This window comes from Aquarana catesbeiana, unplaced genomic scaffold (genome assembly GCF_042186555.1).
Source record: "Aquarana catesbeiana isolate 2022-GZ unplaced genomic scaffold, ASM4218655v1 unanchor228, whole genome shotgun sequence".
Classification (NCBI taxonomy): domain Eukaryota; kingdom Metazoa; phylum Chordata; class Amphibia; order Anura; family Ranidae; genus Aquarana; species Aquarana catesbeiana.
Genome location: NW_027362655.1, coordinates 1,794,108 through 1,808,933, shown reverse-complemented (window position 1 = coordinate 1,808,933; position 14,826 = coordinate 1,794,108). Strand labels below are relative to the sequence as shown.

At 43.9% G+C, this 14,826-nt stretch overlaps 1 protein-coding gene across 1 annotated transcript in view; it reads right to left on the bottom strand.

The window, feature by feature from the left end:
- The window catches only part of LOC141121727 (uncharacterized), a 178,289-nt gene that overhangs the window by 76,551 nt on the left and 86,912 nt on the right, over positions 1 to 14,826 (bottom strand). The window contains exon 15 of the mRNA XM_073611438.1: positions 11,798 to 13,026. Coding sequence (XP_073467539.1) covers positions 11,798 to 13,026 — 1,229 coding nt within the window. The remainder of the gene's footprint in view (positions 1 to 11,797; positions 13,027 to 14,826) is intronic.

Genomic DNA, 14,826 nt, shown 5'->3' with positions numbered 1-14,826 from the left:
CCTGAACCATACAAGGCCACATGCACTCAGCATAGGTGGCTGCCTATGGGGCATGTTGGGCTCAGCCCAATACCAACCACAAAGCACCTTGTACCCACTAGTTTAAAGGGGCTATCCACATTCCGTAAAGCCCCCTGTCTGCAGCCCCCCACAACCCTAGCCTAGGGTTGTGTGGAAGAGGCCCTTGTCCCCCTGAATATGGGAACAAGGTGGTTGACTTTTGGGGTGCCCGAGCCCCTCCTGACCCCCAAGCATCCACCCTCCTTTCATGGGCTGGCTTGCTGTGTGTTTGGCTAGGGGTTTGTTAGTGAGCGGGAGGGGGACAATAGTTTGGGGTGGTATTTTTCACATGGGGGTTCTCATTTTAGGCCTTAACAGACGCAAATGGTCTTGTATGTATGGGGGGGGGGGCTATTTTTTGTTTTGTGTTAAAATCTTGCAGCTGCAATGTAGATTTGCAAGTTTTCTCTAAAGTCATACATCTTTGAAGCAGGATTTTGGATAAATGCTACATATGCACCACTTTACAGGCAGAGTAACCCCCCCCCCCCTTAGCTTTTAAGCAATTTTGCATTTTTAAAGGCACTTCTCCTTGTTTTGTTTTTTGGGGTTGTCCAAATTGGTGACATTGATATATGTCCCTCAAGGTGGGGCCTGGGCCCCCATACCCATTTTAAGGCCAATATCTAGAATGTAAGCCAGCCAAGTGGGGACTAACAAAATTAACAAGTCAGTTCCCATAGACTGCAATGGTATTTGTTGTATAATTTTTGCCCATGTTAGGCTCTGTTTGCCCCCCTGGAGCGGGGGGGGGGGTGTTTGTCCCAGCTGTAATTTTGTAGCATGCTGGACGATGTGCTTAACCACTTCCCGCCCGCCCTATAGCGGATTGACGTCCGGGAAGTGGTTCTGTTATCCTGACTGGACGTCATATGACGTCCAGCAGGATAACATGCCGCAGCGCGCCCCCGGGGGCGCGCATCGCGGCGATCGGTGGAGCGGTGTGTCAGTCTGACACACCGCTCCACCGATCTTGGTAAAGAGCCTCCGGCGGAGGCTCTTTACCACGTGATCAGCCGTGTCCAATCACGGCTGATCACGCTGTCAATAGGAAGAGCCGTTGATCGGCTCTTCCTCACTCGCGTCTGACAGACGCGAGTAGAGGAGAGCCGATCGTCGGCTCTCCTGGCAGGGGGGGTCTGCGCTGATTGTTTATCAGCGCAGCCCCCCCGCAGATCACCACACTGGACCACCAGGGATCGCCACTAGGACCACCAGGGAAGGGGCAACATGTGGTATGTACCCCATGGCCATCCACATGTGCCTAGTGTGCCAAATCTGTGCCAATCAGTGCCCACAAATGGGCACTGATTGGCACCATTATGTTGCAGTGATGCCCAGCAATGCCACCCTTAGGGGCATCACTGCAAACAAGCAGTGCCATCAGTGCCACCCATCAGTGTCCATTCATGCCACCTGTCAGTGCCCATCAGTGCCCATCTATCAGTGCCCATCCATGCCCATCTGTGCCAACTATCAGTGCCACCCATAAGTAACCATCAATGCCACCTATGAGTGCCCATCAATGCCACCTATGAGTGCCCATCAGTGCCGCCTATAAGTGCCCATCTGTGCCACCTATGAGTGCCCATCAGTGCCGCATACCAGTGCCACCTATCAGTGCCCATCAGTGCCGCCTATCAGTGCCCATCATCAGTGCCCGTCAGTGCCACCTCATCAGTGCCACCTCATTGGTGCCACCTCATCGGTGCCCATCAGTGCCGCCGTATCAGTGCCCGTCAGTGCCCGTCAGTGCAGCCATATCAGTGCCCGTCATTGAAGAAGAAAACGTACTTATTTACAAAAAAGTTTTAACAGAAACAAAGAAAAACTTGTTTTTTTTCAAAATTTTCGGTCTTTTTTTATTTGTTGCGCAAAAAATAAAAACCGCAGAGGTGATCAAATACCACCAAAAGAAAGCTCTATTTGTGGGAACAAAATGATAAAAAATGTGTTTGGGTACAGTGTAGCATGACCGCGCAATTGTCATTCAAATTGCGACAGCACTGAAAGCTGAAAATTGGTCTGGGCGGGAAGGTGTCTAAGTGCCTGGTATTGAAGTGGTTAATTTTGGGCAGGGGGGTGGCTTATGTGTGTCAGGCAAGAGAGTACATTTGGGTGTCCGTATAGAGTTTGTAACACATTTTTCTTTTTTTTCTCTTTGTTTGTTATGTCTTTGCAAAACAGATGTGTTTTAGAGCAAGTTTTTTTTTAACTTTTTTTGTTTATTTTATTTTTTGGGGCGGGGGAGATATTTTGCCCTGAAATTTTTGTGATATTGTCAATCTGTGTTGTTTGTAGGTTGTTCGTTTCACTTTGATTTAATTGTCTGTGCTGCATTATTTTGCAAAATCTTTCTCAAGATGTTGTGACTAATAAATGTTTAAATCTGTAAGATACTGTCCGTTTGTGGGCGCAGTCCTTTTATCTCCTGTTAATTTCCTCTGCAAAATGGTCAGACCTCAAAACCATATTCTGTTAGTGTCTCAAATATATACATACATGTATTTTTTGCTTTCCTTGCTCTTTTCCAAGTCCCGTTTTGTTGACCAATAAAACTTGTAGCAAATTTTTATGCTTTATGTGTTTTGTTAATTTTCATGCAACAGATTTCCCAGCTGCAGCCTTACTAGGCTGATTGGCATGGCACAACAAAAAAAGGTGTGATTTGTCTAAAAGCTACTTTCCTGGTGCCTTCATTGTAGCATATGCATGGATAGGCACCAGGAAAGGAAAATTACAGAGAGGTAAGTATTCAATTTTCCATTTTAGCGCAGTGGTTCTCAACCTCAGTCCTCAAGTACCCCCGACAGGACATGTTTTGGGAATTTATCTTAGCTAAAATAGCTGTCAAAAATACCAAGCCATTGACTGTGATTTAAAGCACCTGTGCAAGATGAAGGAAAACCTGCAAACATGGCCTGTTGGGGGTACTTGAGGACAGGGTTGAGAACCACTGATTTAGAGCACTGGGCTAAAATATAGCTCAAGACAATCCTATTCTAATTGTGGGTATTTGAGGGAAACCAAGTGAGTGTTAGAACCCCTGCTTGTCTTTTTCAGGTTGGGCTTTATGTCACTTTTCTGAAAATTGGCTTCACTTCCTGTCACATAGCCAACAGGAAGTGAGGGTAAAACCCTACCAATGTCTTTCCTTGGGGACACACAGGTCAATCTAACTAGTGTCCCCATTAGGCAAATTGCACTCAAGCACTTTGTTGTGTACACCCCAAATTATTAGGTTTTTTGGGGTTTATTAAAGGCAAATCCACTCTGCAATACAAGTGTACTCGCTGTAAATCTGAGGGGAAGCACTGGTGATTTTATCATCCAATCATGTAGAAGCAGAGATGCTGTTTTTTTATTTTCCTTGCATGTCCCCCTCGGATCTCCAGCAACTGCACTTCCAAGTGCACCTGTAGTGCAAAGTGGATTTGCCTTTAGTAAATAAACCCCACAGTCCAAGATACCTAATAATTTGGGGTGTACACAGCAAAATGCCAGAGTGCAATTTACCTAATGGGGAAACTATTTAGAATGACCTGTTTGTCCAAAGATCTGATTGCATCCTTGCTTGTTCAAGTTTACTTGAGAATATACATACAGATAAAACAGAGTACACTGGATCACATACAAAGGGAATGTGATGATTATACAAATGTGAGTTCAGCTTTTATAAAGAAATTACAGAAGGTTTGTCTATGCATGGCATGGTCCCAAAACACGAGTCATCCAGAACTAATTACTTCAACATTACATATGGTCATCTTGACCTCTGGGTCATGAGTAAAGGTTACTTGTCATAATAAATCAAACTTGTAATTACAAACAGAAGAGCCATCCAAAGGGACTTTTTGTGATAATAGCTTTTCCCAGAAATGGAGCAATGTACAGCCAATTAGTACACATGTCATTTGGCAGTACATTGCAACAACAACAGGATGGTGTAATACCCAAAAATTTAGAACAAAACTAACAAACTATATTTTTTAGAGAAAAATTGTTCTTTGTAAAGGGGAACTCTGTATGAGCCTTCCATGAGTTTTTCATGATTCCAGACTCCAGGTATTCTGTATCTTAACATCTCCCTTCTGTCTGCCATTCTGTCCTCCTTATCAGTGCCCAACATTCTGTTTGTCTCATCAGTGCCCATCCATTTCTCCTCATCATTCGTGTCCCTCATTCTGTCCTCATCATCAGTGCCCATCATTCTGTCTGGCTTATCAGTGTCTGCCATTCTGTCCTCATCATCAGTGCCCAACATTTTGTTTGTCTCATCATTGTCCATCCTTTTGTCCTCAACATCAGTGCCCACTATTCTGTCCTCATTATCAGTGCCCGCCATTCTGTCCTCATAATCAGTGCCCGCCATTCTGTCCTCATTATCAGTGCCCGCCATTCTGTCTGGCTCATCAGTATCTGCCATTCTGTCCTCATCATCAGTGTCCGTCATTCTGTCTGTCTCATCACTGCCCATAATTCTGTCCTCATCATCAGTGCCCATCATTCTGTCATCATCAGTGCCCATCATTCTGTCTGTCTCATCAGTGCCCATCATTCTGTCCTCATCATCAGTGCCCACCATTCTGTCTTCATCATCAGTGCCTGCCATTCTGTCCATCTCATCAGTGCCCATCATTATGTCTGTCTCATCGGTGCCCGCCATACAATCCTCATCATCAGTGCCCATCATTCGGCCCTCATAATCAGTGCCCATCATTCTGTCCTCATTATCAGTGCCCATCATTCTGTCCTCATCATCAGTGCCCATCATTCTGTTTGTCTCATCAGTGCCCATCATTCTGTCCTCATTTATCATTGCCCATCATTCTGTCCTCATCATCAGTGCCCATCATTCTGTCACCATCAGTGCCCATCATTCTGTCACCATCAGTGCCCATCATTCTGTCTGTCTCATCAGTGCCCATCATTCAGTCCTCATAATCAGTGCCCATCATTCTGTCCTCGTTATCAGTGCCCATCATTCTTTTTGTCTCATCAGTGCCCATCATTCTGTCCTCATTATCATTGCCCATCATTCTATCCTCATCATCAGTGCCCATCATTCTGTCTGTCCCATCAGTGCCCATCATTCTGTCTGTCTCATCAGTGCCCATCATTCTGTCCTCATCATCAGTGCCCACCAGTCTATCCTCATCAGCAGTGCCCATCATTCAGTCTGGCTCAGCAGTGCCCCCCATTCTGTCCCCCGCCATCAGTGTACAGCAACATTCCCCCTCACATCAGACTTACTCAAATGACGGCATTATCCCACCTGGGATCCGATGTGAGGGAAAGTAGGCGGCAGTATAAACACTGTCATGTACCTGGTGGAGATCGAACTGTAGAGAGGGCTTCTCTTGCACCTCCTATCCAAAGCCCCTGCTAGAGATGACAGGGGGTGAAGGACACAGAGTGGCACGAGAGCCGATGTAGCAGGTGGCAGCGGCTGGGCCTTGGCAGGAACCCGATGGTTAAAGATCACCGGACTGGCACTGAGAACTGGAACTCCGTGTTGCTGGATCAGCAGGCAGAAGCGTGGTTGGAATGTAAGCCAGGGGGTCATCAACAGCCAGGCAGAGCAGGTACAGGAACGTGAGGCAGAAGCTAAGACTGGATACAGGCCGGGTTTGGTACACAGTTGGGCAGCGAGGTACAGAAGTATAAGGCAGGAGCAGAGTCAAGCACAAGCCGAGGTCACAGGCTTGCAGGACAATTTTATGGGTCAGATGGTAGACGCACCAACTAGAAATAAAACATTACTGGATCTACTGATAACAACAATACAGACCTGATCACAGATGTGGAAATACGGGGCAATTTAGGTAACAGTGATCACAGGTCAATTAGTTTCAGTATAAATCACACAAATAGGAAACATGAAGGGAACACAAAGACACTGAATTTCAAAAGAGCCAACTTCCCTAAACTACAAACCTTGCTAAAAGGCATAAATTGGGATAAAATATTAGGAACAAAGAATACGGAGGAGAGATGGGTTTGCTTTAAGAGCATATTAAATAAGGGCATTAGCCAATGTATCCCATTGGGTAATAAATTTAAAAGAGCGAACAAACATCCTGGATGGCTTAACTCCAATGTAAAAATGCATATAAAAGCAAAGGAGAAGGCCTTCAAAAAATACATGGTTGAGGGATCATCCTCAGCATTCAGACTTTATAAAGAATGCAATAAGAAATGTAAGGGTGCAATTAGGACGGCTAAGATAGAACATGAAAGACACATAGCGGAGGAGAGCAAAAAAGATCCCAAGAAATTCTTTAAGTATGTAAACAGTAAAAAAGGGAGGACAGACCATATTGGCCCCATAAAGAATGAGGAAGGACATCTGGTTACAAAGGATGGGGAGATGGCAAAGGTATTGAATTTATTCTTCTCCTCAGTATTCACAAGTGAATCGGGGGGCTTCAGTAACCAAAACTGCAGTGTTTATCCTCATGACACAACACAGGAAGCACCTCCATGGTTAACAGAGGACGGAATTAAAATTAGACTTGAGAAACTTAACATTAATAAATCACCGGGACCAGATGGCTTGCATCCGAGGGTACTTAGGGAACTCAGTCAGGTGATTGCCAGACCGTTGTTCCTAATTTTTACAGACAGTCTATTGACTGGAATGGTACCAGCTGATTGGAGAAAAGCCAATGTAACACCAATATTTAAAAAGGGCCCAAAAAACATCCCTGGGAATTACAGACCAGTTAGCCTAACATCAATAGTATGTAAACTCTTGGAGGGAATGATAAGGGACTATATACAAGATTTTAGTAATAAGAATGATATCATTAGCAGTAATCAGCATGGATTCATGAAGAATCGTTCTTGCCAAACCAATCTATTAACCTTCTATGAGGAGGTGAGTTGCCATCTAGATAAAGGAAGGCCCGTAGACGTGGTGTATCTGGATTTTGCAAAAGCATTTGACACAGTTCCCCATAAACGTTTACTGTACAAAATAAGGTGCGTTGGCATGGACCATAGGGTGAGTACATGGATTGAAAACTGGCTACAAGGGCGTGTTCAGAGGGTGGTGATAAATGGAGAGTACTCAGAATGGTCAGGGGTGGGTAGTGGGGTTCCCCAGGGTTCTGTGCTGGGACCAATCCTATTTAATTTGTTCATAAACGATCTGGAGGATGGGATAAACAGTTCAATCTCTGTATTTGCAGACGATACTAAGCTAAGCAGGGCAATAACTTCTCCGCAGGATGTGGAATTCTTGCAAAAAGACCCGAACAAATTAATGGGGTGGGCAACTACATGGCAAATGAGGTTCAATGTAGAAAAATGTAAAATAATGCATTTGGGTGGCAAAAATATGAATGCAATCTATACACTGGGGGGAGAACCTCTGGGGGAATCTAGGATGGAAAAGGACCTGGGGGTCCTAGTAGATGATAGGCTCAGCAATGGCATGCAATGCCAAGCTGCTGCTAATAAAGCAAACAGAATATTGGCATGCATTAAAAGGGGGATCAACTCCAGAGATAAAACGATAATTCTCCCGCTCTACAAGACTCTGGTCCGGCCGCACCTGGAGTATGCTGTCCAGTTCTGGGCACCAGTCCTCAGGAGGGATGTACTGGAAATGGAGCGAGTACAAAGAAGGGCAACAAAGCTAATAAAGGGTCTGGAGGATCTTAGTTATGAGGAAAGGTTGCGAGCACTGAACTTATTCTCTCTGGAGAAGAGACGCTTGAGAGGGGATATGATTTCAACTTACAAATACTGTACTGGTGACCCCACAATAGGGATAAAACTTTTTCGCAGAAGAGAGTTTAATAAGACTCGTGGCCACTCATTACAATTAGAAGAAAAGAGGTTTAACCTTAAACTACGTAGAGGGTTCTTTACTGTAAGAGCGGCAAGGATGTGGAATTCCCTTCCACAGGCGGTGGTCTCAGCGGGGAGCATCGATAGCTTCAAGAAACTATTAGATAATCACCTGAATGACCGCAACATACAGGGATATACAATGTAATACTGACATATAATCACACACATGGGTTGGACTTGATGGACTTGTGTCTTTTTTCAACCTCACCTACTATGTAACTATGTAACTATGTCACAGGTAGGCAGGCGGAAGTCCAAGGGAAGGTACAGGTGAAGCCAGGTCAAACACAGGAAACTGGAACAGATCAAGGCATGGGTTAACAGGAACAAGCTGAAAGACCACTCAGCAATGTGTATGTGTCATTGCTCTGTTTAAATAGGCTGACTGACTTCAGTACGTGCACGTGCGCACGCGCATGCGCCAATACAAGTTATTCCTTGTGCACACACTGGTTTGCCCGCGTCTGCGCACCAATGCGCGTCTGTTAAACCGGACTTCTCTTACAGACACAGATCAGCGCTCTGCTTCCCTCCCACTTCCTGTCACATGGGGTCATGCAGAGTGGAGCTGTCAGTTTTGTCTGCTTTCCAGTGCGGAACTGTGATCAAAAATACAGACATGCTGCATAATCCCGCACCGCTCCCTATGGGACATCACATCTACATTTTTGCTGTGAAGAAGACACATAGAATACAATTGTTTTCTGTGTGTCTTGCAAAGTCCTGCAGGTCTCTGCAGATGGTGTGAATGAGCCCTTAGACATCTCCCTTATTTGTGAAGCCTGATCTGTGTTTGGATCACATTGCAGAGGCTACTGACAGGTGCTGAGGAAGCAGTACAGTGCCTCCTCATCGCCTGTTTAAACCGACATGTGTAACATTTGTTGGGCTTGCCAGCCACTGATCACTACAAATGGGGTCAACTATGTCGCGGGTGGAAAGCAAAGCATCTAAGCCAGGGCATGTAAACAACCCCTTCCGCTGCCTATTAAAGCTTAAAAAGGGGTGTTTGGCGGGTGGCAAAAAAGCGGTTCAACTGCACATTTGTGTCGCTCCCCAACTGCAACTCTAAATGAGCCCTTACACTTTTTTTTTAATTTGTTAGAGTTTTTTTATTTTTTACAATACCTTTTGGGGGGGGACTGTAATTAAATATTGGGGGTCTAAACCCCTAGAACATTCCTTAATCCATTTCTCTGCAGCCTCAGCTGCACTGCAGAATGAATGAGCAGGCGGCTCCCTACAAAGACTACTGATCATTCATCAATTGAATCATAGTAAATAATGTTTACTATGCTTCAGTTAAGAATGAACAGAGTAAATGATCAGTACCGAAACTCTCACTGTGTGTGTGTTCAGTAACGATCATTCACTGTGTGTGCTCATTACCAATCACTCACTGTATGTGTTTGTTCCGAAAAGGAAGGGGCTGGTAAATGACATATTTAATGGCCCCCTTCCCCCACTCTTCATCCTGAAACATCCCCCTGTGTGTTAGCAGCAGCTGGCGGGAGGGGAAATGACAGTGCTTGGGGGGCACATGGGGGGGCTGGCAAGCAGTAAGAATCAAATAGTTGACAGGAGCGTGTGATCTGTGTGGAGGGGTAAAAGGGGGTGCAATTACAAGAACCGATCTCCTGGACTTCTCTCCCTGCAGTCACTGAAAGCCAGCAGGAGGGAGAGGAGGAGAAGCAGCTTTTAGCAGCTGCAGGGAGAGATGCACAGGAGATTGGTTCTTGTAATTGCATCCCCTCCTTCCTCACTGCACTGATTGCATGCTCCTGTCCACCATGATTCCTCCTGCTGCCCTCTCTTATCTGTGGGGACATATGGCTCTGCTTTCCTATCACAGCCGGTTATGTGGAGTGCAGAGCGGTGCTGTCAGTTTCCTTCAGTTTAGGTGCAGGAAAAGTGCAGACATGCTGCATAATCCCACACGCATTTCGGTGTGAACCAGTCATAGAAAACAATTGTTTTCTATGTATCTTGCAGAGATCTGCATTTCCCTAGTGCAGAAAAATGCAGATCTCTACAGATGGTGTGAATAATGACCCTGAACTCTAAACTGATGACCTGTAAAGGCTTCTAAAGTGTCACCGATGAGCAATCTTTGATATTGCAGATTTTCATCATTGCACTGACACACATTTATTTTTCTTTATTCAATACATTTTTTTTATTATAATTTTACTTTTAACAAGATTCCAGTCATAGAATCAGGGAAAAGTAAAGGAAGAAATCCAATTGGTCAGGAAAATGACTTGTCTGGAATGTGGAGGCGGAGTAGTTATTAATTTGTGTACAATACAATACACAACGTGTTACATTATTATAACAAAGTATTGTAAAAAGATCACACCATAGAAAATGGTGGAAAGTAGAAAATAAACCTGGATATTAAAGTGGTTGTATACCCTTTTTTTAAATTTTTACCTACAGGTAAGCCTTATTAAAGGCTTACCTATAGGTAAAATTAATATCTCCTAAACCTGCACGGTTTAGGAGATATTCACTTTGCATGCAGCCGCTGACGTCAGCGGCGCATGCGCTGTGTAGGCCCAGCTGAATGTCTGCCAGACGCTGCCGGACCTTCCCGTAAAGAAGGCTCCCAAGCGAATGCGCGGGAGTAACGTAATCGTGGATCTGGCCACTCACAGCGCTGCAGCCGCAAACCCGGAAGAAACACAGAGGGAACATGTCAGCTCCCTCGGTGTAGACCGGAATCTAAGGTGAGTATTTCATAATGAGCTAGTATGCGGTGCATACTAGCTCATTTTGCCTTTGCCTTACAGGTTTTTTTTGTTTAAAATACGAGGAATACCTTAAAAATAACCACCATTTTATTCTCCAGGGCCTCTGCTTTCAGAAAATATGTTTGGGGGTTTTATCTAATCTTCAGGCCCAAAATCTGAATTTTACCATGTGTGCAAAAATAATACAAAAACAGCTCTGGCAGTGAAAGGGTTAATGTGAGCTAGATGGGATCACTCTGCTGTGGTCACACTCTACATTAGAGCTCCCCCTAGCTGCAGCCTGGTAATAACATTGCTAGGAGGTCTATAAATGTATCTGCTACATACTTCCCATCTTTATATAAACGTCTCCTGACATTTAGGGGAATATATTAAAATATTTGCATAGCAGTTTACCCAGTGAAAGTGCATGTACATTCCTGCTGTGTGAACGAGGGGAAAAATTAATGTTATTAGGATATTTGCTACTTGAATGTTTTCCGTTGATTTAAAATGGAAAATACTACATTTGCCACTAAATAGAGCCATTTGCTGTTAAAACTTAAATGTGGTATTTTTCATATTAAATCAATGGTTGGTTTAATTGAGTTGTGTTCTTCAAAGTCTACTGTATTCATAAATGTATGAGTATAAACTCAAGTATTAGTATTAAACAATGCCTGACAAAGAAAAATAAGGGGGTCTATTTAATAAAAAAAAATACATTATGGCCACTAGATGGAGTCAATGTTCATATGAAATAAAATCACAGCCTGGTGAATTTTGGTCACGTTCGTTCAACTATTTTTTTTTTTAATAGACCTCTAAGTGTTTGTGAAAGTTTACACCACAAAATGTACTCAGCCAATGAAATGTGATGACTTTATTTTTATTTTTCTACTGCTATCAATAGCCAATATGGTACAACACTTCATCCATGTCTTTGGTGATCTCTGATCTCCTTATGAACTGTTTCTTACATGATGAAGATCAGCCATGGAGTATATCTGAGGTGTATATCAGGGTGTGCTTCTTCCCCACATGAGAGCTGTGATGTCCAGGCACTTATACACCTCAAGGCTGTGGGATCCCTAATGTACCTGAAAACATGACTTCAGTGAGGAACAATTCCCTCACTCAGGACAGGAAAGTGGCTTCTCCCCCGTGTGAGATCTCTGATGTCTGGAAAGACTGGACTTGTCTGAAAAACATTTCCCGCACTCAGGACAGGAATATGGCTTCTCCCCCGTGTGAAATCTCTGATGTATGGAAAGACTAGACTTGTCTGAAAAACATTTCCCACACTCAGGACAGGAATATGGCTTCTCCCCTGTGTGAGATCTCTGATGTCTGTAAAGATGAGACTTACGTGAAAAACATTTCCCACACTCAGCACAGGAATACGGCTTCTCACCTGCGTGAGATTTCTGATGTATGTAAAGATGGGGCTTCTGTGAAAAACATATGCCACACTCAGGACAGGAATACGGCTTCTCCCCCGTGTGAGATCTCTGATGTGTGTAAAGATGAGACTTCCGTGAAAAACATTTCCCACACTCAGCACAGGAATACGGCTTCTCACCTGTGTGACATTTCTGATGTATGTAAAGACTGGACTTGTCTGAAAAACATTTCTCACACTCAGGACAGGAATATGGCTTCTCTCCCGTGTGAGATCTTCGATGAGTGTAAAGATGAGACTTCTGTGAAAAACTTTTCCCACACTCAAGACAGGAATATGGCTTCTCCCCCGTGTGCAATCTTTGATGTGTAACAAGGTGCGATTTTTGTACAAAACATTTCCCGCACTCTGAACAGGAAAGTGGCTTCTCACCCGTGTGAGATCTATGATGTATGTAAAGATCAGACTTCTGTGAAAAACATTTTCCACACTCAGGACAAGAATGTGGTTTCTCCCCCATGTGATATCTCTGATGTCTGTAAAGATTGGACTTCTGCGAAAAACATTTCCCGCACTCAGGACAGGAGTACGGCTTCTCCCCAGTGTGAGATCTCTGATGTGTGTAAAGATCGGACTTCTGTGAAAAACATTTCCTGCACTCATGACAGGAATACGGCTTCTCCCCTGTGTGAGATCTTTTATGCACATTAAACTTGGACTCAAAATGGAAAAACTTCCCGCACTCAGTACAGCAAAACCTCTTATCTGTTGGAAGGATGGCACCGTCCCTCACAGTCTGAGGTTCCTCAGGATAAGAGGAATACGATGGTCCATCTACACTGTGTGGTGCCGGATGGACATTTGAGGTAGCCGGGTTTTCTCCTGGACTATACTGTGTGATGTCCTCTACTTTACAGTCTGGAGACAAAGTGAGACAATCCTCTGAGGTTTTCCTCATCTCCCGTCCATCTACTAAAATAGAAATAAAAAGATTATTACTAGACATGAGCAGATTGGTTTCCCTAAATCAGGACTCGTCCCACATCAGGCAGCTTTGTCTCTGAGGCTCGTACAATTCCTCCCTCATGGTAACTAGTAAATGAGTCCTCTGATCTCCTACCAGTTCATTTCTTTATTTATGGACCTTAGTCAGAGAGTGAGGAAACAACGAGAACTGTCTTTTATAGGAGTGACAGTGATGAGGGGATTATAGGATGAGTGTCCCCTCCCCCTCTATCACTCATTGCGATCTTCCCAACACAAGTACTGCACTTCCTTTTTTGGTCCATGATTTAGTCATGAATAACAGCGGGGCTGAGCCCCACCAGAGGTCAGAGAGTGAGGATGGGGGGAGAATAACCAAGATGAAGACTGGACTGATCCTGAAGATCACCATCATTGGGTTATTGACGCCTCCCTCATTATCACTTTCTGTTTAAGGTTCCAAAGTTTGAGGATGTTTATCACATTATTATCAACATCTAAAAGTCTGTGCTCCAATCAAATCATCAGATATAAAATGTGCAGCTGGTAGAAAATGGGTGTAACAAAAGAGAATACATATTATGTTTATATATAGCATTGGGTAGAGGGGAGAGAGCAGAAGTCAGAACTATGTAATGTGCAACATATTGTATAAGACACAACAGATAGGACTATATAGTATCAGAATGGTGTAATGTACAACATAGAGTATATAGTGCAGGGGTCAGGAGTATGTAATGTACAATATAAATTATACAGTGTAAGGGTCAGGACTCATAATTTGGGTATTCAGGTATCAGTGGAAGCTTAAATGTTCACTTGAGAAAAGTTAAAAAGGTCCCACACCACTGCCTTCCATCCCTAGTGATGGGCTCAGGCGTGGTTAGATCCTAGTAACAACCCACCTCAGCAATCCCGCCAGGAAGTCGTCACTGCACACCGCCAATCATGAGCAACCTAGTCAGGGCGTGTGTATGTGCACTGGGAAATGCCTCACTGCCTATGATTGTCGGCGTGCAGTGTTGGCTTTCTGGATTGCTCATGTGGGTTGGGACTAGAATCTGAACACGCCTGAGCCCATTCCTACCCATCTTCTGAGACTGTACTCAGGGACTTGGGTCTGAGACTATACAGACATATCCCTCCACCCGGCACAGGCAGCAGACAACATAACAAGTAATGAAAAAAGAATAGAATCGCGCGAAATAAAACTAATGTACATACGTGTGCTTAGTGACTCAGCAATATATCTCTAGATAAATATCACATATCACATGCAATGTAAACAAGTTGTAAAAAGTGTCGTGACACCAAAAATTATTTAATAATTAATGCTATAGACAATTAAAAATATAAAAGGTGAGTCCAAAAACATATAATGACTGTATCACCCATGAGTTTTGGTTCTGGTGAAATTTCTCTGTTTTTGGGCCAGGTTTCAGCATTTAGCAAGGTTGAGTCATCTTTTTGCAGGAGTTTCAGTGGTCTGACTGCCCAGGAGATATGGGAGTCGAGGGGGATTCCCTCCCATTTGCAATATAGGGTTTATTCCACCCTTTCCTGGACAAAAGGTTTTTAGACATGTTAAAGTTTCCTATATGATGTTATAAAGTCCAGAGGGGGTAGCCATAGCTATTTTTTTGTGTGTAATAGGCATAATATGAAGTTCAGGGAAGCCAGGCTCCCCAACCCCCTCTCCTTCCTGTCCATTGATATGTAAATAAACCAGTTAGATGGGTTTTTAGAGATCAGCAGAGAACAGGAAGTTCTTTGCAGGATATATCAACA